Consider the following 22,016-nt stretch of genomic DNA (forward strand, 5'->3'; position numbering starts at 1 on the left):
TGGTGGCTCACGCCTGTAATCCTAGCTACTCAAGAGGCTGAGATCTGAGGATCGAGATTCAAAGCCAGCCTGGGCAAGGGAAGTCCCTGACACTCTATCACCAATTAACTACCAGAAAACTGGAAGTGGTGCTGTGGCTCAAGTGGTAGAGCTCTAGCATTAAGCTGAAGAGCTCAGGGATGGTGCACAGACCCAGAGTTCAAGTCCCACAACTGACAAAAAAAAATAAAGAAAAAAAAGACAGTACATATGGCTTTAAATCTAATATATTAAACTTTATTCTTAGGAGTAAATAACCAAGCATTTCTCAGTTTTCTGAGGTCTCTTTAGCAGTATAATAATTTCAGTAGTTCATCTAGACATAAAAAGTCAAAGTTTATTCCATAAATAAGAACACAATTTAATCCAAAATTACTAAGACTCTTAAATGCCATCTTATTTTCCTATAGCTATGATGGTATTTTTTCCTCCAAGACTGAATAAATAATACTAAACTAAGTGGATATCCAATGACTCACCTGTACACTTGAAAATTTCACTTTTGGATTGTTATCTATCTCCCATAAGCCTTCATTGAAACCTTTTTGTTTATTTGGTTTGCCATACTTTTCCTTATTTTCTGAGTAAGGAAATATATCCTTTGGTCCTAAAAAAGCACTAAAACAGAAGAAGATAATAAATGCAATGCAACCTCAAATAAATATATACATAGTACATTACTAAAATAACACTATTATAGGATGCATTTCATAAAATACAAATTAAAGGGAAGACAAGGATATAAAGTCTGATGAATTCATTTCAATGAACACAATCTCACCAAGACATGAGAAGGCTCTAAGTACTGGCAGAACAAATGTTGGAAAAGTCTTTTTGGGGGGAGTATGTATGCAGATATTTTGGCTTGAACTCAGAGCCTCCCACTATTGCTTAGCTTTTTTACTTAAGGCTACAGTCACTCTACTACAGCCATAGTTCCACTTCCAGCTTGGAACACAAGAGAGCCACACAGACTTTTCTTCCAGGCTGGCTTAGAATTTTGATCCTCATATCTCAGGCTGAATAGCTAGGAGTATAGGTGTGAAACACCAGCCACCTAGCTTCTAAAAGATTTTTAGGTTCCATTTCTTTGCAGAACAATAAATGTTTTCTGTTTAGAGGTAGGGATAAAGTAGGCTATATTTTATTCCAAATACTACTGTTTTTTTTCGCTTACAGTACTAAGGATTGCATCCAGGGTCTCACAGAAACAAGTCAAGCACTAAACCACAGAACTACATGTCAATCTGATATACTTTATTAATTCAGTAATGAGTTCCTAGATCCATAACACCATCTCATTTACATAAACTTTTTTTTTGGTACTGATCCTGGGCCTTGAACTCAGAGCCTGGGCACTGTCCCTGAACTTTTGTGCCCAAGGCTACAGCTTTAGACCACTTGAGGCATAGCTCCACTGGTTACTGAAAATGGGATTCTCATGAACTTTTGAGCCCAGACTGGCTAAGAACCTCAATTCTCAGATTTCAACCTCATGTGGCTATTAGAGGCAGGAATCAACAGCACCTGGTCTCATTCAGTTTAATTAAACAGGCTTTTCAGGCCCATAGTTCAAGCCCCATGAACGACAAAAAACAAAAAACAAAACAAAAAAAAACTTCCCCCCCAAACTGGACAAAGCCAGGCTGGGGAGAAAAAAATCACCAAGTCTGAATAAACAGCAAAGAGATGGTCTGAAAGCATGGTTCAAGTGGTAGAGAACCAGCCAAGCAAACGAACCAGGCTCAACGCCTCAAAGCTCAAGCTCAAACTCTAGTACTGTGAAAAAACAGAAAGTACCTAATTTAAACATCATTATATACTTCTAATTAAATATGAACAGATTTTCATGTCAGTAATTATTTAATACATTTTGCTAAATGGATCTATCAATCTATTGTTTGAGCACTTTTTCTGTGCCAATAGTGAGGGCTTGAACTCAAGGCAAGGCTTCATACTCTTGCTGTCTTTTTTCTGCTCACAGCTGGTGTTCCATCACTTGAGTCACACACTCCAATCTGCTTTTCTGCTGGTTAATTGGGATTCCCAAGCACTTTTCTTTGGGCTTCAAACCAAGATACTCAGATCTCAGTTCTCCTAAGTAGCCAGGAGGCTGCAATATTTTAAGAGTCTGGGACCAGTGGCTCATGCCTGTAATCTAGCTACTCAGGAGGCTCAGTCTGATGTTGGTTTGAAGCCAGCCAGGCAGAAAATCCAAGGGACTCTCCGATTAACGAGCAAAATCCTGGAAGTGCAGGTGTAGCTCAAGTAGTAGCACACACCAGGCAACTGAAAAAGCCAAGCAAGAGTATAAGACCTTGAATTCAATATTCAGCATCAGCACACACAAAAAAATAAAATAAATATTGTAACAGTAAATATACTGTTCAGTGTTTGATCTTCACAATCAATTCCAAGTATAGGTGGGGTAAAGAATATGCTCAAGACTGATAAGTCAAAAACAAAGCTGATGAACAAAAGAACTGTCCACAGGGATACAATCCCCTAAGATTCCTGAATAGTACATAAATTAGCCCAGAGACCGCACCGCTAGTTACCAAGGAACACCTTATGGTGGCTGTGGCTATGGTTTTCTCTTAGAAATGTTCCATTTTCAAATGGCCTACAAAAAGTGTTTTATATGCAAAATGGAAATAGGACATAATCTAATTACATTTTGATAGCAAATACAAAAAAATTGTGAAGCCAGGAACCCATGGATCACACCTGTAATCTAGCTATTCAGGAGGCTGAGATCTGAGGTTCATGGTTAGAACCCAGCTCAAGCAGAAAAGGCCATGAAACACTTATCTGCAATTAACTATCCAAAAGGTAGAAGTGAAACTGTGGCTCAAGTAGCTGAGCACCAGCCTTGTACCAAAAACAAAAACACTAAAGGAAAATGCCTAGGCCCTGAGTTAAAGTGCTGGTACCAGCTCGAGAAAGAGATTAAAGGGAGGAAAGAAGGGAGGAAAGGGAAGAAGGAAAGAAGAGAGGGGAGGGAGAGAGGAAAGGGAGAGAGAAAGGAAGGAATGAAGGAAGGAAAATTGTGAAAGTTCAGAGGAAAAAAAATCAGAACACAACAGGTTTAGAAATTCTAAAATATAAAAATATTATTCTTTCTCTTTAGTGGTTAAATTGTAGAACTTTCCTTTTATTATTTGCTTTTTAAAAGCAATGAGAAAATTAAGCAGTAAATTCCAAATCTAACAGTAAACTTATGTGGATTGAAGTTCTTTTGCAAATATATAGAAAAGCAGTTATGTCTCAGATTTTACCTTTTTACTAAACAGTATGGATGCCCATAAGAAAGCCCACACAAAGTCACCACAAACTTAGAACTTTTTTTTTTTTTTTTGGGGTCCAGTCATAGGGCCTGAACTCTGAGCCTGGGCGCTGCACTTGAGCCATAGTGCCACTTCCGGCTTTTTTCTTTTTGCTTATGTGGTACTAGGGAATCGAACCTAGGGCCTCAGGCATGCAAGGCAAGCACTCTACCACTGAGCCATCTTCCCAGCCCAAACTTAGAACTTTTAAGTCAAACCAAAGGGGCCATAATCAAAATATGAAGGCCTATCAGAGACAAGGACATCAAGATCAAGTCATTTATCTTTGTTAAGTAGTATTTTCTAAACAAAACGTTTCATTTTCAACTTATCAACTCTAACTTGCTGCTTCATTTACCTATTATAAAATCACAAAATATGAAACAAATCTGAAAAAGGATGTTTACTAAAATTTTATAACAAGTCAGGCACGAGTGATTCATACCTGTAATCCTAACATGTTGGGAAGGTAAGTAAAATTTTATAACAAGTCAGGCACGAGTGATTCATACCTGTAATCCTAACATGTTGGGAAGGTAAGAGCTGAGGATCATGAGACTTTTAACTGCCAAAAATTCCGAAGTGGAACTACAGCTCAGATGGTAAAGTACAAGCCATGAGCAAAAAAAAAAAGAGAGAGAGAGAGAGAGAGAGAGAGAGAGAGAGAGAGAGAAATCAGAGACAGTGCCCTAGCCCTGAGTGAAGGCCCAGGCTTGGCTCAATAAATAAATAGATGCTATGACAGTAAAAGGTAGAATGTTGGGGAAAAACGACCGGCAGAAGGAGAAAGGACAAGCTGGGTGCCAGTGGCTACGCCTGTAATCCCAGATCCTCAGGAGGCTGAGATCTGAGGATTACAGTTCAAAGCCAGCCCAGGCCAAAAAGTCTATTGAGACTCTAATCTCCAATAAATCAGCAAAAAATTGGAGTAACACTGTGGCTCCAGTGGCAGAACATTAGCCTTGAGTTGAAGAGCTAAGGGACAGAGCCCAGGCCCAGAGTTCAAGTCCCACAACTGACCCCCCCCCCCAAAAAAAGGAACATAATTTCAACAATGTACATTATATGCATGTATGAAAATACAACTATGAAATCTCTGTAAATTTACAGTAATTAAAAATTATATGCATATGTGTACACCGTTATATGTTATAGACCGTGATAGACAATTTGCTCCAGGAAAGTTAGAATGAACTTGTGACTTTAAATGAGCATCATTATTCCAAAATACTGTGAAATTTGGGAAATTATGTAATCACTTAATCACAATTAAAAAAAAAAAAGAACCTCGGGGAAGGTAGGGAGGTAAGGATGGTAGGGGGAAAACAATGGAGGGGGTAGCAATGCTCAATAGGAAGTGTACTCGCTCCCTTGCTCATGTAACTGTAACCCTCTGTATAGTATCTTCACAATAAAAAATTAAAAAAAATTATATGCATACTATACACTACATATACTATATAGTATTTTTTAAGTTTCTAAAGTTGAACATTAATAAGAGACAAAAGCAGCAAAGTATGACTAAATTTTCAAGAGTTTGGAGAGTTCGAAGACATTCTCTCAATTAGCAAAACTAGTCAGCAAAATTCAAACTGAGCTGATCTAAACTTAGTAACACTACAATAACAGCCTTAGAAAAAAAATATGCAATGTTACTATTAATTTATAAATCCCAGCAAGTATTGCTCCCAAAACAAGTCTTTCAAAGCCATACAATTCTTACTGGCATTTTATTCAACACATACTTAGCATTAGTCTAAGTAATTATTATTATTATTTTTTAATTGTATTTTATTTTATTTGAGAACATACTGTACAGAGGGGCTACAATTACATGGGCAGGATAATGCATACATTTCTTACCAAGCATTGCAGGCTCCTCCTTTGTTTACCCTTCACTTCCCTTAAGTAATTATTTATGAAAGCACCTTAGCTGTGGCCTAAAGTTCTAAGATAGAAGATATCCCTATTTTACAAATTCAGAAGGACACAAAGGTAAGTAATTTGCTGAAAGTCACATAAAATAGGCAAATGTGACTGCTGTAATCTACTTGTATTAAATCCTGTGTCAAGTGTTACAAAGCAAATTCATCATCAACCCATGACTTTACTCTCCAAGCTTTTGGGAGGTACTGACTTTGCAAATGTAAATGGTATACTTAAAAGAACACTGATAATAGCTGGGCACCAGTGGCTCCTGCCTATAATCCTGGTTACTAAGTAAGCTGAGAGGATGAGAGCTGAGGACCACAATTTGAAGCCAGACCAGCAGGCAAGTCTATAGAACTCTGACCTCCAGAAATGAATCTATGGCTCAAGTGGTAGAGTGCTAACCTTGAATAGAACACCCCAGCCCTCAGTTCAAGCTCTAGGACTAGCAAAAAAACAAAACAAAACAAAAAACACTGAAGATCAAAAACATTAAAGTATACTTTGAAATAAAAATGCCACTAAATTTTTATGAAACAAGTAGTTTTTTTTTTTTGGGGGGGGGAGGTCGTGGGGCTTGAACTCAGAGCTTGGGCGCTGTCCCTCAGCTCTTCAACTCAAGGCTAGAGCTCTACCACTTACGCTACAGTGCCACTTCCAGTTTTTTGGTGGTTTATTGGAGATAAGATTTTCACAGACTTGGGGCTGGGAAGGTGGCTTAGTGGTAGAGCACTTGCCTTGCAATGCATGAGGCCCTGTGTTTGATTCCTGAGCACCACATAAGCAAAAAGAAAAAAAGCCAGAAGTAGCGCTGTGGCTCAATTGGTAGAGCGCTAGCCTTGAGCTGAAGAGCTGAGGAACAGCGCCCAAGCCCAGAGTTCAGGCCCCACGACCTGACCCTCCCCCCCCCAAAAAAAAAGATTTTCATGGACTTGCCTGCCTGGGCTGGCTTTGAACCACGATTCTCAGATCTCAGCCTCCTGAGTAGCTAGGATTACAGGTGTGAGCCACCGGCACCCAGCTTAAAGCAGGTATTTTTAAATTTGAATATATCTTAATTTCCTTTATTTTGGTCAGTCATGGGCCTGAACTCTGGGCCTGGGCGTTGTCCCTCAGCTCTTCAGTTCAAGGCTAGCTACCGTTTGAACCACAGCGCCACTTCCAGCTTTTTTTGCTTAGGTGGTGCTTAAGTGGTGCTGAGGAACCCAGGGCCTCATGCAGGCAAGGACTCTAGCACTGAGCTACCTTCCCAGGCCTTAATTTCTTGATTATTAATAGCCTCGTTTTTTTTCCCCCTTAACCATCTTAATACCTAATTAACCAAGTAATACCTAATCAGTTTAGGTACCCAGTGTAATGCTGTGATTTAAATACAGACTTTGGGCTACATATGCTTCTAAGTGGTAACACTGCTCAGCAAGTTCAAGACCCTAGGTTTAATCTTCAGCATTGAAAATAAAAGTTCTCCATTTTTTAATGTTGGGGAAAGAATAGTCACTTTTAAATTTAAAATAGTAACCTAATGCTGGAGGTTTTAGCTCACTGAAGGAGCACTTGCCTTGTATGAACTAGGACCTCATTGGATCTCCAAGACTGTTAAAAGAAAAAAAAGAAGTAACAATGGTCTACATAAGTGCCCTATAAAACTGTAAGAATGTGTATATATATATACATACGCGTATATGAATATTTTACAAAATGCCTTAAAATCAGAGAAATCAGAAGTAATTTTTTTTTTTGGGGGGGGGAGGGAGGTCTGGTCATGGGGCCTGAACTCTGGACCTGGGTGCTGTCCCTCAGCTCTTCAGCTCAAGGCTAGCACTCTTCCACTTGAGCCACAGCACCATTTCCAGCTTTTTTCTTTTTGATTATGTGGTGATGAGGAATCGAACCCAGGGCCTCGGCCTCATGCATGCAAGGCAAGTGCTCTACCACTGAGCCACCTTTCCAGCCCACTCAGAAAGAATTTTTTAAAGTTACAAAAATAAAAAATTGGAGACTGGGAATGTAGCTTAGTGGTAGAGTGCGTGCCTAGCATGCCATGATGCCTTGGGTTTGATTCCTCAGTACCACATAAAAAAGCAAGAATTAGCGCTGTGGCTCTAGTGACTGTAGGGTGCTAGTCTTAAACAAAAAAGCTAAGGGACAGTGCCCAGGCCCTGAGTTCAAGCCCCAAACTGCCTCCCTTCCCCTCCAAAGAAAATTCAACTAATGCCAGCTACATTTAATACAGTATTTGTAAATTTGGTATGGCTCAGGATCATCCCCAAGGCTTGTTAGATTGTTGAACTCCATAGCTTACAGACTGACTCAGAAAGTCTTGGATAAGCCCTAAGAAATGTTTCTTTAGGGGCTGGGAAGGTGGCTCAGTGGTAGAGCGCTTGCCTTGCATGCATGAGGCCCTGGGTTCAATTCCTCAGCACCACATAAAAAGAAAAAAACCAAAGTGGCACTGTGGCTCAAGTGGTAGAGTGCTAGCCTTGAGCTGAAGAGCTGAGGGACAGCACCCAGGCCCAGAGTTCAGGCCGCTCCCCACAAAAAAGATGCATTGTACTTACAAATTTATCAATTTGTTGAATTGAAATCCCTTTGTACAACTAAAGACAATTTTTTTAAGTTTCAAAAAAATAATAATTTGTGGTATTTTATAATACCACTAACATGAAATGGCCAGAAATGGTGATTCAACCATGTAGATTAGTGGTTGTTTAGAACTGAAGAGAATGGAATGATCATGAATACAAGAAACTGCTAAAATCTAATGAAATTCATATTAAAATCAACTTAGTGGTATACATTTTGTGTATATTATCACAGCGAAACATAACTGTTGAAAAAATTATGTGAGAGCTAGGATAATGGTACAGCAGTATAATCCTAGTTACTGGAGGGGCAGGTAGGACTGTAGTCCAAGACTAGCCTGAGGCAAAAATACAACTCCCTTTCCAAAAACAACCAGAATTTAAAAGGGCTGAAGGATAACTGATTAGTAAGCAGGAGGCTGAGTTCAAACCTCAGTACCACACATACACATTAATAACTGAAAGCTGGTTGCTAAGAAACATTAAATCAGACATTGTCATTGTAGCCATTTCTAGGAAAATAATTATAATTAGAAGAGGAATACCAAGCTTTGTTTCTCTTCATCCCAAATAAGCAAGCCTAAGCTACAGAAATTATTTTAAGTTCAAAACCAGTCAAATTATATAGTACTTAGAAGGCTACTAAATGATAGGTATATACAAATATAATCATTGGAAACCCATGAGATAGCTCCCAGAAAATCTTATGCATGTAAAAGTAACAGCTCAATTTTCAGCTAATTTTTGAAAAATTAAAATTGTCTCACCAAATCAGTTTGTGCCCATATCCACTAGGGACAGTAGAACAAATCAGAGTGGCTCTACTACCCATAAGCCTCTAGTACACTCAAAGGAACTGTCCAGATTTCATCTGCTCATATTTCGTACAATATAGCCTAAGGCCTAAAGCATAATATAAGATAATCCTTATGGAAATCACTTAGTTGGGCCAGGCACTGGTGGCTCACGCCTGTAATCCTAGCTACTCAGGACGCTGAGATCTAAGGATCGAGGTTCAAAGCCAGCCCAGGCAGGAAACTCCATGAGACTCTTAGCTCCAATAAACCACTAGAAAACCGGAAGTGGCACTGTGGCTTAAGCGGTAGAGTGCCAGCCTTGAGCTGAAGAGCACAGGGACAGAGTTTAGGCCCAGAGTTCAAGCCCCATGACTGACAAAAAAAAAAAAAAAAAAGAAATCACTTAGTTGGGCCAGAGGCATGACTCAATGGTAGAGCACCTGCCTACCAAGTACAGGACACTGAATTCAAATCCCAGAATGGGGGGGGAGGGGGGAAGAAAGTCCATGTAATTTTACTGAACAGAAATATTGAATGTCCTGTAAAAACTTCCCATACAAACTTTCCACCATTCTTTTGCTTCCTTCCCTGATTAAGAAAATTAAACTTTCAATCAAAATTAAACCTACAGTGCCTTTACTATCTAAAAGTAAAAGATACATAGTGCTTCCTCAACACAAAGAGGTAGCTTGAAAATTTATTCTAAAGTTCAAAAATAATTTTAAAGTTTTGTATTTCTTTCCTATTCCTCTTTAAATTAATCTCTACTTTTTCATTTTATGCACAATCCTGAAACTTCTAATTTGCATCTAAAAGCTAACAGGACTTACATCTCATGAGTTCCAAAAAAGAAAATGGGTAGTTTGTTTGTAGGTAGTTTTACAGCTCCATCAGGAACTTCATCTACCTAAAAGAAACATTAAAAAAAAAACTACCATCATTCAGTCATATACACTTCAACACATCTGAATAAGTTGATAACATATTCAAGACAGCTGAAGATATAAAATCAGACATTTTACAGGTTCCAAATCTTATTCCCCACTCTGAAACCTAAGAAGTTCCATAAAACAAAGGTGTCTTTTTCAAATTCACTTTGTTGCAAAACCAAAGCTAATTCAGTCATTTTTTTTATGCAGTCATGTTTCTATAATTTCTCTGCAGAAAGTTATGTGCCATGCTAGCAGTAGCAAAACACATGGAATATGTACCACCATTAACTTCCTCAAATCCCCAAATTCTCAATTCTTTTTTTTTTTTTTTTTTTGTCGGTCGTGGGGCTTGAACTCTGGGCCTGTGCGCTGTCCCTCAGCTCTTCAGCTCAAGGCGAGCGCTCTACCACTTGAGCTACAGCGCCACTTCCGGTTTTCTGGTGGTTTATTGGAGATAGGAGTCTCATGGTCTCTCCTGCCCGGGCTGGCTTTGAACCGCGATCCTCAGATCTCAGCCTCCTGAGTAGCTAGGATTACAGGCGTGAGCCACCAGCACCGGGCTCAAATTCTCAATTCTTAAACTTATCTTAATCCAAGTATTTCACATAAAGAATGTCAAAATCTACATGAAGAAATGCTCAACCTCTGTAGCCATAGAAGAAATGCAAATCAAAAAAACGTTGAGATACCACCTCACCCCATTTAGAATGGCTATAATCAAGACCTCTAATAACAACAGATGCTGGAGGGGATGTGGTCAGAAGAGAACCCTACTGCATAGTTGGTGAGAGTGTAAACTTGTTCAACCACTTTGGAAAGTACTATGGAGATTCCTCAAAAGACTCCATGAAGAGCTCCCCAATGACCCAGCAATCCCACTTTTGGGCATTTACTCAAATGATCACAAACAAGACCATACAAAAGCTACCAGCCCAACTATGTTTATTACAGCATTATTTACTATAGCTAATATATGGAACCAACCGAGATGCCCCTCAGTAGATGAATGGATCAAAAAAATGTGTTATATATAAAATGGAATTCTATGCTTCTATCAGAAAGAATGACACTGCCCCATTTGTTAGGAAATGGAAAGACTTGGAAAAAAATTATATTAGGGGCTGGGAAGGTGGCTCAGGGGTAGAGCGCTTGCCTTGTATGCATGAGGCCCTGGGTTTGATTCCTCAGTACCACATAAGAAAAAAGCTGGAAGTGGCACTGTGGCTCAAGTGGTAGAGCGATAGCCTTAAGCTGAAGAGCTGAGGGACAGCAGCCAGGCCCATCCATAGTTGAGGCCCCACGACCGAACCCAAAAAAAAGAAAAAAAGTAAGTGAAGCAAGCCAGGTGCAAAGAAACATAGGTCCCATTGATTTTCCTTATTTGCTATAACTACTATATATCTGAGACAAGCAGAAAAGGTCAAATAAGATGATATTAAGGGAAATGAACACCAAGCTAAGGAATCAAGTGTTTTTTTTTTCTTTCTTGCTATTGTTTGTAACGTATTTATAAGGTACCACGTGATTTTTTTTGTTTTTTTCTATGTCCCTCCCCCACGGTATAACCCATTTTCACTGTATTTGATGTTGGTATAATTTGGGAAGCAGAAGGGAAAAAATAAGTTGTTTAAACAGGGATACAGGCTGACCCATTGCAACAATGACATGTACAAGATGCTATGTCAAAAAACAAACTTTAAGGGCTAGGAAGGTGGCTCAGTGGTAGAGCACTTGCCTTGCATGCGTGAGGCCTGGGTTCGATTCCTCAGCACCACATAAGCAAAAAGAAAAAAGCCGGAAGTGGCACTGTGGCTCAAGTGGTAGAGCGCTAGGCTTGAGCTGAAGAGCTGAGGGACAGTGCCCAGGCCCAGAGTTCAGGCCCCATGACCAGACCCCCCCCCCCAAAAAAAGAAAAACGAACTTTACAATTTGGGGGGGGGTGTAAGTTGTATAGGTGGGAGGGAAGGGATGGTCGGGGGAAAACAAAGGAGGAAGCAATAATGCTTGATAAGAAATGTACTTATTACTTTGCTCATGTGATTGTAACCCCTCTGTACAGTATCTTCATAATAAAAAATTATTTTAAAAAAAAGAATGTCAATCTACTTCACAATTCTAAATGACATTCTAGAAAGCATAAACAGAGTAATGTAAAAGCTGACATTAACAAAAGTTTAAAGCAACACTTCCCACTCTGAAATGTATAATGAAAACATACTTCAATTGTATGGCTGAATCACATGGGGTTACCTGTTCCTTTATTAGTTTTCAATCTTTCAAGCCACCAAGCACTAGTATGTTCCAAGAGTTAAATAACATTTCTATTTGAAATTTCAAAAACATGGGGTTGGAGTTGTGGTTCAGGTGGTAGAGCACCAAGCCAATGAGCAAAAGTATCAGATTACCAGGGTCTGAGTCCCAATCTCAGAGAGGAGGACAAATACAAAACATTTTAATTAGAAAACAAGTTGACTGCAAATACAAGAGCTGACCCTAGTATCTATCTGTATAAGCATTACAGAATAGAAAATCTGGACTCATAATCTATAATAATGAGGGTTTCAGACAATAACAGAATAATCATCCAATAGTTCTAAGAACCTTAATTTCTCTACTTGTCCCCTCCATCCTTATACTATTATGTTGGTTCATATGCTTCTTTCTGCTAGTAAACAGCTTTAAGAGTTTGTTCAAACGCTTACTACGTGTAGGCAAATATTTTAAGTTATTTTCAAAAGTACTGCTAATAGGAAGAGGTGGCAAAGTTCCAAAACAGAAATGTACTCATTACTTATGAAATGGTAACCCCTGTACAAAACACTTTAATAATAACAAAATCTTATTTTTAAACTACCACTAGTGCCGGTGACAGTGGCCTGTAATCCTAGCTACTCAGGAGGCTGAGGATCGAGGTTCAAAGCCAGCCCAGGCAGGAAAGTCGGTGAGACTCTTATCTCAGATAAAATCACTAGAAAACTGGAAGTGGCGCTATAGCTCAAGTGGCAGAGTGCTCGCCTTGAGCTCAAGAGCACAGGGACAAGAAGCTTGCAATGTTTCAAAGTCAAAGCATATACAAAAGAGTTAAACAGATTTTCCTAAAGGGAACTGCTAGCTTAAAATACCAAAGGATTATTATATTAAGGATTATTCTAGTAAGACTCTACTGAAAAAGTAGACTAGGGGAAAAAAGGAAACAAACTGAAATTGATAAAGACCTGGAAGGAGAAGGGATCAAGGCACATTGGAAAAGTCCATCAAACCACATACTGCAGATTTGGGCACACTACTGTACACATTGTTTTCATGAAAATATATAAATATAAAACAAAATCAATGAACAAAGTGATCTTTGTTGTTTTATTTTTTTTGGGTCCGGTCGTGGGGCCTGAACTCTGGGCCTGGGCGCTGTCCCCCAGCTCTTCAGCTCAAGGCTAGTGCTCTACCACTTGAGCCACAGCACCACTTCTGGTTTTTTTCTTTGTGCTTATGTGGTGCTGAGGAATCGAACCCAGGGTCTCATGCATGCAAGGCAAACGCTCTACCACTGAGCCACCTTCCCAGACCCCAAAGTGATCTTTTAATACTTGGGAAATACTTAGCTTCTCACTCCATGATTCTCTATCTAATGGGTATTCCCCCACCTCCTCTTCCTAGGTACCATAACTAGAACTGTGATTTATTTTTAAGAACTGTCTTTTTAAAGAAAATTAAGTATCAAATAGTTTGAAAATAAAACAACTTTGGAACATCACAGTTATATTTTGAAAAAAGGGTTTTGACTGTACCTAATTAATAGATCTCAATATTCCTGGGTTCTGAGGACCTGAATCCCACCATAAATTGATTAAAAAAAAAAAAAGAAAAAGAAAAAGACCTTTCCCTGAACTAAATTCAGAAAGTCTCATGAACTGCAATTTGTAATCCTTTTGTAAGCAAAAAGTGTAAAACAACTTCATCATAGCTGACACTCAAGAATTGATCATCTGCATTAGATTCCATTGGTATTTTGTATCTTACTCAAAAAATTAAAGAAATGGTAATGGTTCACTAAATTTTAAACATACAAACTCCTACTTGGGTCATTTCACCTACAATGGAACCACTCCCTAGCTTGTTTTCCACCAGCAGATCATTCTGTTTAACTCTTTCTGAAATGACTCAGGCCAAAAATCCTATCTGGAAAGGCTCAGCTTCATCTTCCAGTGGCGCCTATTTACAATCTTTCTTGGCAGTTGTAAACTACTTAGAAGTAGACATCATCTTATGCATTGCCTATACTTGGCAGATAATCAATTTTTCTACCAAATATTTAAATGGATGAGAAGAAGCAGGTGATGAACCCTGATGGAAAGATAAGGCATAGAAGGTCGGAGTGCTTGTCTATAATCCCAGCTATCATAGAGGTGAAGGTAGAAGGATCAGGAATTGGAAGCCAGCCTAGGCAACTCAGTGAGACCCTGTATTAAAGAATATAGATGGTTGCCCGGACTCACGCCTGTAATCCTAGCTACTCAGGAGGCTGAGATCTGAGGATCGTGGTCCAAAGCCAGCCCAGGCTGGCAAGTCCGTGAAACTCTTACCTCAAATAAACCACCAGAAAACTGGAAGTGGCACTGCAGCTCAAGTGGAGTGGTAGAGCTCTAACCTTGAGCTGAAGAGCTGAGGGACAGTGACCAGGCCCAGAGTTCAAGCCCCATGACCGACCAAAAAAAAAAAAAAAAAAAAAAAAGGTATATAGAGGATTAAGAATATAGCTCAGTGATAGAGCTCTACGTTCAATTCTCAGGAACAAAGACACATGCATGAGGATATTTTATCTTTATGAATTTTTCATGTACTAAGATGTTAACCCTTTCAAAGCACTGATTTTTCTTTTAGGACAAATACATTCATTTTAATGAAAATATTTTGCATTGTATTGGCTCAAGTGGTAGAACACTGACCTAATACATGCACTGAGTTCAAACCCCAGTCCTGTACTACCCCAAAATTAACGACAATCCCTTCCTTTATATTTTAATATAATTATTCATCTTAATACACAATAGTACTAACATACCTTACACTTTGTGATTTTATAATTATATAATTATATATTCTATATATAATATATATTATATATAATACGTATAGACATTTCATGTGATGTTTTAAATCTGATGTAAACATAGTGAGAATTAGCAAAAATATAGGGAAATATAATAAAAATAAAGAACATTAGTGAACAAATGCAACAGTGGTATTCACTATGTTGAAAAGTGAACTATATAACTTGTGAGTGAGGACAGGATGGAAAAACAGAGAGAGGGAAGAGGTGACATTGTCCAAAAGAAATATCCTCTTGGGGGGCTGGGAAGGTGGCTCAGTGGTAGAGTGCTTGCCTCGCATGCATGAGTCCCTGGATTCAATTCCTCAACACCACATAAACAGAAAAAATTGGAAGTGGCACTGTGGCTTAAGTGGTAGAGTGCTAGCCTTGAGCTGAAGAGCTGAGGGACAGAGTTCAAGCCCCACAATGAACAACAACAAAAAAGTACTCTTTTCCTAACTTATTGTAACTGTAATTCCTCTGTACCTCACCTTTATAATAATAATAATAAGTTTTTGTAAGAATAGTAATCAAAGATCCAGTTCAGTCAGAGGCGTGATAAAGTCAGTGTAAGTTTTCCACCGTGAATATCAAAAAGCAATCAGAACCTGGGTGCCTATAATGCTAGCTTCTCAGCAGACTGAGTGTTGGAAATCTCCATTGGAAGGTACCCAGAGCAGGAAATCCTGTGAGACTCTATCTCCAATTAACCAGTGACATGTAGGAAGTGGAGCTGTGGCTAAATTGGTACAGCACTAGCGTTGAACAAAAATAGTAAAGGGAGATGCCCAGGCCCTAAATTTAAGCCCCAGGACCAGTTATACCCCCAAAAACACAAAAAAACAATGAGGGCTTTGACCAGTAGGTTAAAAAAAAATTTTTTTAAATGGGGCAGGGAGGGATGTAGTTGTGGAGATGGGAGGGAAGGGATGGCAGGGAAAAAACAAAGGAGGAGGTAACAATGTTTGATAAGAAATGTACTCATGCCTGGCACTGATGTTTCACTCCTGTAATCTAGCTACTCAGCAGGCTAGATCTGAAGGTTGAGGTTCAAAGCCAGCTGGAGCAGGAAAGTTTGTGAGACTCTTATCTGCAATAAACCACTAGAAAATCAGAAGTGGCGCTGTGGCTCAAGTGGTAGAGCGTTATCCTTGAGCTGAAGAGCTGAGGGATAGTGATGAAGCCTGAATTTCAAGCCCCATGACCAAAAAAAAAAAAAAAAAAAAAAAAAAGCATGTAATTCTTTTGTTATATATGTTGTTATCTCTAGTGTCAGCTGTGCATTTCTCCTATAGAAACTGAGATTTGAGTAAGTTTTTTTGGGGGGTCAGGTCATGGGGCCTGAACTCTGGGCTTGGGCACTGTCCCTCAGCTCTTCAGCTCAAGGCTAGCGCTCTACCACTTGAGTCACAGCGCCACTTCCAGGTTTTTTCTTTTTCTTTTTTTGCTTATGTGGTGCTGAGGAATCGAACCGAGGGCCTCAGGCATGCAAGGCAAGTGCTCTACCACTGAGCCAACTTCCTAGCCCTTGAGTAAGTTTTTAATGGCAGCAGTGCAGGTGGATTTTGGAAATACTCATAAGTCAGCTCCTTCTTGTAGTCATGAATAAATCTTTGAGCAGTAGAAGGCTAGTTACTTCAAAGAGGAGGGATGGGTAAAAATTATTTTGGAGATACTTGGGGTTCACAATTTTTAGGTTTATGTAATTCTGAAAGCTCTCAACCAAGGTCCTTTATTTCCTAATTATCTCCAAATTGAAACTTTTTAGGAGAAACTTGGTTAGACTCACCATTAAAGATAATTCAGTGTTCAGCATAATTAGAGTCTGGTTCTTGAACTTGTATGTTCTAGGGCTACAGGATATAAGAGATTCTTTAAAAGCCACCATGGAAATTCTCTGAGTTTTCTGAGTATCTTCTAGTACTGAGGCTTGAAATTAGAGCTTCTCACTCTTCTTTGGCTTGCTTGCTCATAGCTGGACACTCTGCTACTTAAGCCTCACCTTTAATTCTGGCTTTTTGCCGGTTAATTGAAGACTTTTCCTTCAAGTTTCAGCCTCCTGAGTAGCTAGGACTATAGATTTAAGTTACTAGTACCTGACTTTTTGTCTGTCTTGAGCTGTGTTCCTGAATCCCTGAGATTGTTTTTGCAAATTGTTTAGTAATATTTAGTCTTTTGGCAAAGATAATGCAATAATGGTGAGTTGCTTTTCTACTTCATTTTCTAACTGTTTGGTTTCAAATGGCACTTCATCTTAAACAGCTTTGCATGATAATTTAATTATCTGTGGTCCTGCTGTGTATTGTGGATTACTAGTGGATTACTTGCTGCAGGATCTTCACTATAGTTAGACTTACCTAAATTAGCCCCCCAATGTCAGAAACCCATCTTGAGACCATTTCTGATTCCAAGATGTGAGTATTATTATTGAAGTTTGATCACAAAAATGGAAGCTGAATCAATTAACTTCATTGGAGACATCAGTAGAGCGTATTGATATAAAGATCCAAAGAAACACAGTGGACATTAAAGTAACCTATAAAGCCAGAATTATTTGGAGAGATCAAGGAATAGAGAAGGAACAACTATTTAGAATTATTTACAACCTGAAAAAAAAGGGAGAATGCCTGTGTATAGAAAATGAAAACGATCTGGATGGATTTGAACCAAACAAGGAAAAAAACTAACACAAAAGAGGATCCAGTGCTAACTACTTTAGTATTATGAAAGGTGAGGGAATGGGCAGGGAGTAATGGAATGAAGCTGGAACAAAATATTAGAGTTACCTTAAATTTATAAATAAGGTGATTTTTTTTCTTTTTAAATTTTTGTCTATTGCGGGGCATGAACTCAGGGCCTGGGTGCTGTCCCTGAGCATTTTTTTTCTCAAGGCTAGCACTCTACCTCTGAGTCACAGCAACACTTCTGTTTTTTTGAGTGGTTAATTGCAGATAAGTGTCTCAGGGACGTTTCTGCCCCTGCTGGCTTTGAACCATGATCCTTAGCTAGGATTACAGGTGTGAGCCACTGGGGCCTGGCTGTTTCTCTTCTTACATGCTAATGGACATTTGTAAATTACTATGTCATATGGTTTTTTCTTTCTCCTTCCCCACTTTTTTGCCCTTGTGGTGAATATTGAACTCAGGATCTTGTGTATACTATGCTCTGTCACTGATCCATACCTCCAAACCTCATTATTTATTTGTTTGTTTTTGTTGGCTGTGGGGCCTGAACTGGCACTGTCCCTCAGCTCTTCTGCTCAAGTCTAGTGCTCTACCACTTGAGCCACAGCCCCACTTCCAACTTTTTCTGCTTATGTGGTGCTGAGAAATCAAACCCAGGGCCTCATGCATGCAAAGCAAGCACTCTACTACTGAGCCACCTTCCCAGCCCCACTCACTGGTTCTTTATTTGTGAAGAAAGAATGTAGTTTCTGCCACATACATATTAATAGCAGCTAGTAGTAATTTCTGATGTGTCTTTCAGAAGTCCCTTTGTCTTTTCTTTCCTTGTTTGATTTTGACCCTAGGGCTTGAACTTAGGGTTAGGCACTGTCCCTGAGACATTTTACTCAAGGTTAGTAGTCTACAACTTGAGCCACAACCCCACTACTGGCTTTTTTGGTAGTTAATTGAAAATAAGAAACTCTTGGGCTTTCTTGCCTAGACTGGCTTCAAACCATGATCTATAGATCTCAGCTTCCTGAGTAGCTAGGATTATAGGCATGAACTACTTTCACACAGCCTTTTGTCTTTTCTTTATTTGATAGATATATAGACCACAGTCTGATATAGTAAGCAGTTTAACTGGATTTTGTGAGGTACTCTTATAAAACTGAACCTATATACCTTCTGTAGAATTTAATTCCTTGACTCAGTAGTTCAGTAACATTTGGTTTGTATCTTTCACAGTGCTTACCACATAAGTATTTAATATGAATCATTGATTAAATCATATGATTTTAGAATTAGAAAAAGGACCTTTTAAATCATCTAGTTCTCTCTGACCTATTTCATAATTGTTAATGGAGGATCATATATTAGTAGTTTGTTATGATTTTTGCAGAGTTGCCACTTTTTTTAGGGGAGGGGGTCAGTCGTGGGGCCTGAACTCTGGGCCTGGGCGTTGTCCCTCAGCTCTTCAGCTCAAGGCTAGCGCTCTACTACTTGAGCCATAGTGCCACTTCCAGCTTTTTTCTTTTTGCTTATGTGGTGCTGAGGAATCGAAACCAGGGCCTCATGCATGCAAGGCAAGCCCTCTACCACTGAGCCACCTTCCCAGACCCAAGAGTTGCCACTTTTATTACTATATGTTTTGCCACTGATGTCATAATCAACAAAAAATAATATAGACAATGTTTAATAAATTGTACTTTTAGCCAGGTGTTGTCTGTAATCCTAGCTACTCAGGAGGCTGAGATCTAAGGGATGTGGTTCAAATCCAGCCCAGGCAGGAAAGTCTGTGAGACTCTTATCTCCAATGAACCACCAGAAAACCAGAAGTGGCGCTATGGCTCAAATGGTAGAGCACTAGCCTTCAGCTGAAGTGCTGAGGGACAGCACCCAGACCCAGAGTTCAAGCCCTATGACCACCCCCCACCCACACAAACAAAATTGTACTTTGATGCAGTTTTCTTTGTGATTATGTTTATAGAATAGAAGTAGAGAAAATAAGTTTTGTGGGTTTTTTTGTTGGTCGTGGAGCTTGAACCTTGGGCTTGGGCGCTGTCCTTGCGCTCTTCAGTTCAAGGTGAGTACTCTACTGCTTGAGCCACAGCGCCACTTCCAGCTTTCTAGTGATTTATTGGAGATAAGAGTCTCATGGACTTTCCTGCCTGGGCTGGCTTTGAACCGTGATCCTCAGATCTCAGCCTCCTGAGTAGCTAGGATTACAGGTGTGAGCCACCGGCGCCTGGCTGAGAAAATAAGTTTTAATTACTTATGTTTCATGTTCTTTAAGTACTTACTTATCATTAAAAGGCATGATTTTTCTTTATTTGTATAACAATTCATATGAGAGTTTAAATGTTTTTGGCTAAGCTTGCTAGTTTACTTGTATTCTGCTACTTGAGCCTTACCTCTAGCCAAGCTTTTTGCTACTTATTTTGCTACTTATTTTGGAAAGGGAAGTCTCATGGACTTTGCTGGGCTGGCTTTGAGCCTTTGTCTTCTGCATAAAGTAGCTCTGGGTTACTAGGATTACAGGCATGAACTATAGGTGCCTGGCTTTACGAGTTGTTGTTTTTTTCTCCCTCTAAAGCAAGGAACTACTGAATATCATTTGATACAATAATATTTCTAGTGTTTCAGAAAATACAAATTTGTGAATTCTTACAAATGTATGGAATCAAGTTTTTCTAAGAAGTTTAAATGGTTAAGTACATGATATCACTATCTTAGAAACATGTTTTAATGTTATCTGTTAAGCTTACAAATTTGTTTTTACTTGTCAAGCTATGAGAGCCAGATTGCCAAGCTGCGGTCTGAGGTTGAAAAAGGCGAAGCATTACGACAAAGTCTGGAATATGATCTGGCTGTTGCTAGAAAGGAAACTGGCCTTGGAAGATGAGCTGCTGAAGAGCAATTAGCTGAAGCCCACAGGATCCAAGAAAAACTTCATGGTAAGAATATTGTTATTTTGGGGCTGGGAAGGTGGCTCAGTGGTACAGCGTTTGCCTTGTACTCATGAGGCCTTGAGTTCGATTCCTTAGCACACCACATAACCAGAAAAAAAGGGCCAGAAGTGGCGCTATGGCTCAAGTGGTAGAGTGCCTGCCTTGAGCTGAAGAGCTGACAGCGCTCAGGCCCAGAATTCAGGCCCATGACCGGACCACCCCCACCCCCCCAAAAAAAGAATATTGTTATTTGTTTTAATGTTTAGGGCTGTAACATTATTCTAGAGCATTGCTTGATGTGTAAATTTGTGTAGGATCAAAGGGAGGGTTTGGTTCATTGATGGACTTTGCTGAGTGTGCATAAAATCTGGCAATTCTGTGAATACTTACTTACTTTAGATTCTTTAAAAAAAATTTTATGATGTTGAGGATCCAATCCAGGGCCTTGTGTGTGCTAATTAATTATTCATCCTCCTTCAAAATGTATTTCAAGGGCTGGGAAGGTGGCTCAGTGGTGAAGCGCTTGCCTTGCATGCATGAGGCCGTGGGTTTGATTCCTCAGCACCACATAAGCAAAAAAGAAAAAAGCTAGAAGTGGTACTGTGGCTCAAGTGGTAGAGCACTAGCCTTGAGCTGAAGATCTGAGAGACAGCGTCCAGGCCCAGAGTTCAGGCCCCACGACCTGACCAAAAAAAAAACAAAAACAAAAAAATGTATTTCAAAATTACTTTTGCTTCCTACTACTACCATTGTTAAAGAAGGTCTTCCAAGAGTACAAAGATACCCTGGATTCTAAGGCATATTGGAAAAGACTGGAGCAGATAAATTAGATCAGTCAAAGCATTGCAAAAGTACTTAGAAGGACCAAGAGACATACAAGTCTTCTCAGACACAGTCAAAAGATTAAACCTACAGATGTAGGGATAGATGAGGAAGAAGAAATAAAAACTAAAGGCTTTGAAAACCTATTCAACAAAATAATAGCAGAAAATGTTTGAGAAATAGAGTATCATCCTTGTGCTGGAGGCCTACCATACTCCAAACAGGCAAGATTAGAAAAGAAATGCTCCTAGATACAGTATAGTAAGCTATCTAAATATACAGAATATCGAAAATGTCAAAAGAGAGGAAGCAAGTAACTTACTATCACAAGCTCCTTGTAAAAACAGCAGATTTCTCAACACAGATAACTAAATGCAAGGAGGACTTGGAAAGACATTATTCCAGACCCAAAAGACAACTGTCAACCCAGACTATTTTACATAGTGAAGCTATCCATAAAAATTGGTTGAGAAATAACAACATTCCACAAAAAACAAAAACTACTGGAATTTATGGCTTTCAAACTAGCACCACAAAAGGTAGTTAGGGAAAAATTACCCGCAGAAGAAGCAAACATCACAAAAAAACAAAATGCCAGGAAACATGGCATACTTCTCTCAATACTGACATTGAATGTTAAAGATCTTAGTTCTTTAGTCAAAAGACATACACTAGTCAGGTTCTGGTGTCTCACATCTGTAATCCTAGTTACTCAGGAGGCTGAGATTTGAGGATCGTGGTTCAAAGCAAGCCTGGGCAAGAAAGTCTATTAGACTCTTGCCACCAATTAACCATTAGAAACCTGGAAGTGGAGTGGTAGCTCAAAGTAGTAGAGCACTAGCCTTGAGCAAAAAGAGCTCAGAGAAAATGCCCAGGATGCGAGTTC

The 22,016-nt window shown here is 39.3% G+C and overlaps 1 protein-coding gene across 29 annotated transcripts in view; it reads right to left on the reverse strand.

Annotated features, from left to right (window-relative positions):
- The window catches only part of LOC138822088 (PC4 and SFRS1-interacting protein-like), a 242,520-nt gene that overhangs the window by 168,653 nt on the left and 51,851 nt on the right, over positions 1–22,016 (reverse strand). For 8 of the 29 annotated variants that reach the window (XR_011370315.1, XR_011370323.1, XR_011370322.1 and 5 more), the window contains 2 exons: positions 9,504–9,580; positions 519–657 (listed from right to left, as the gene is read on the reverse strand). The exons of 10 other annotated variants lie outside the window; for them this stretch is intronic. Coding sequence is in view for 6 of the 19 variants with exons in the window: in XM_070014624.1 (XP_069870725.1) it covers positions 519–657; positions 9,504–9,580 (216 nt within the window). In the remaining 13 variants the exon portion in view is untranslated. Of the gene's footprint in view, positions 1–254; positions 658–9,503; positions 9,581–15,998; positions 20,991–22,016 lie in introns of those variants that run through there. 11 more of the 29 variants (XR_011370321.1, XR_011370331.1, XR_011370316.1 and 8 more) reach the window with 4 other exon arrangements.

The sequence above is a fragment of the Dipodomys merriami genome, unplaced genomic scaffold, assembly GCF_024711535.1.
Source record: "Dipodomys merriami isolate MVZ:Mamm:240054 unplaced genomic scaffold, mDipMer1.0.p SCAF_980, whole genome shotgun sequence".
In the NCBI taxonomy this organism is placed as follows: domain Eukaryota; kingdom Metazoa; phylum Chordata; class Mammalia; order Rodentia; family Heteromyidae; genus Dipodomys; species Dipodomys merriami.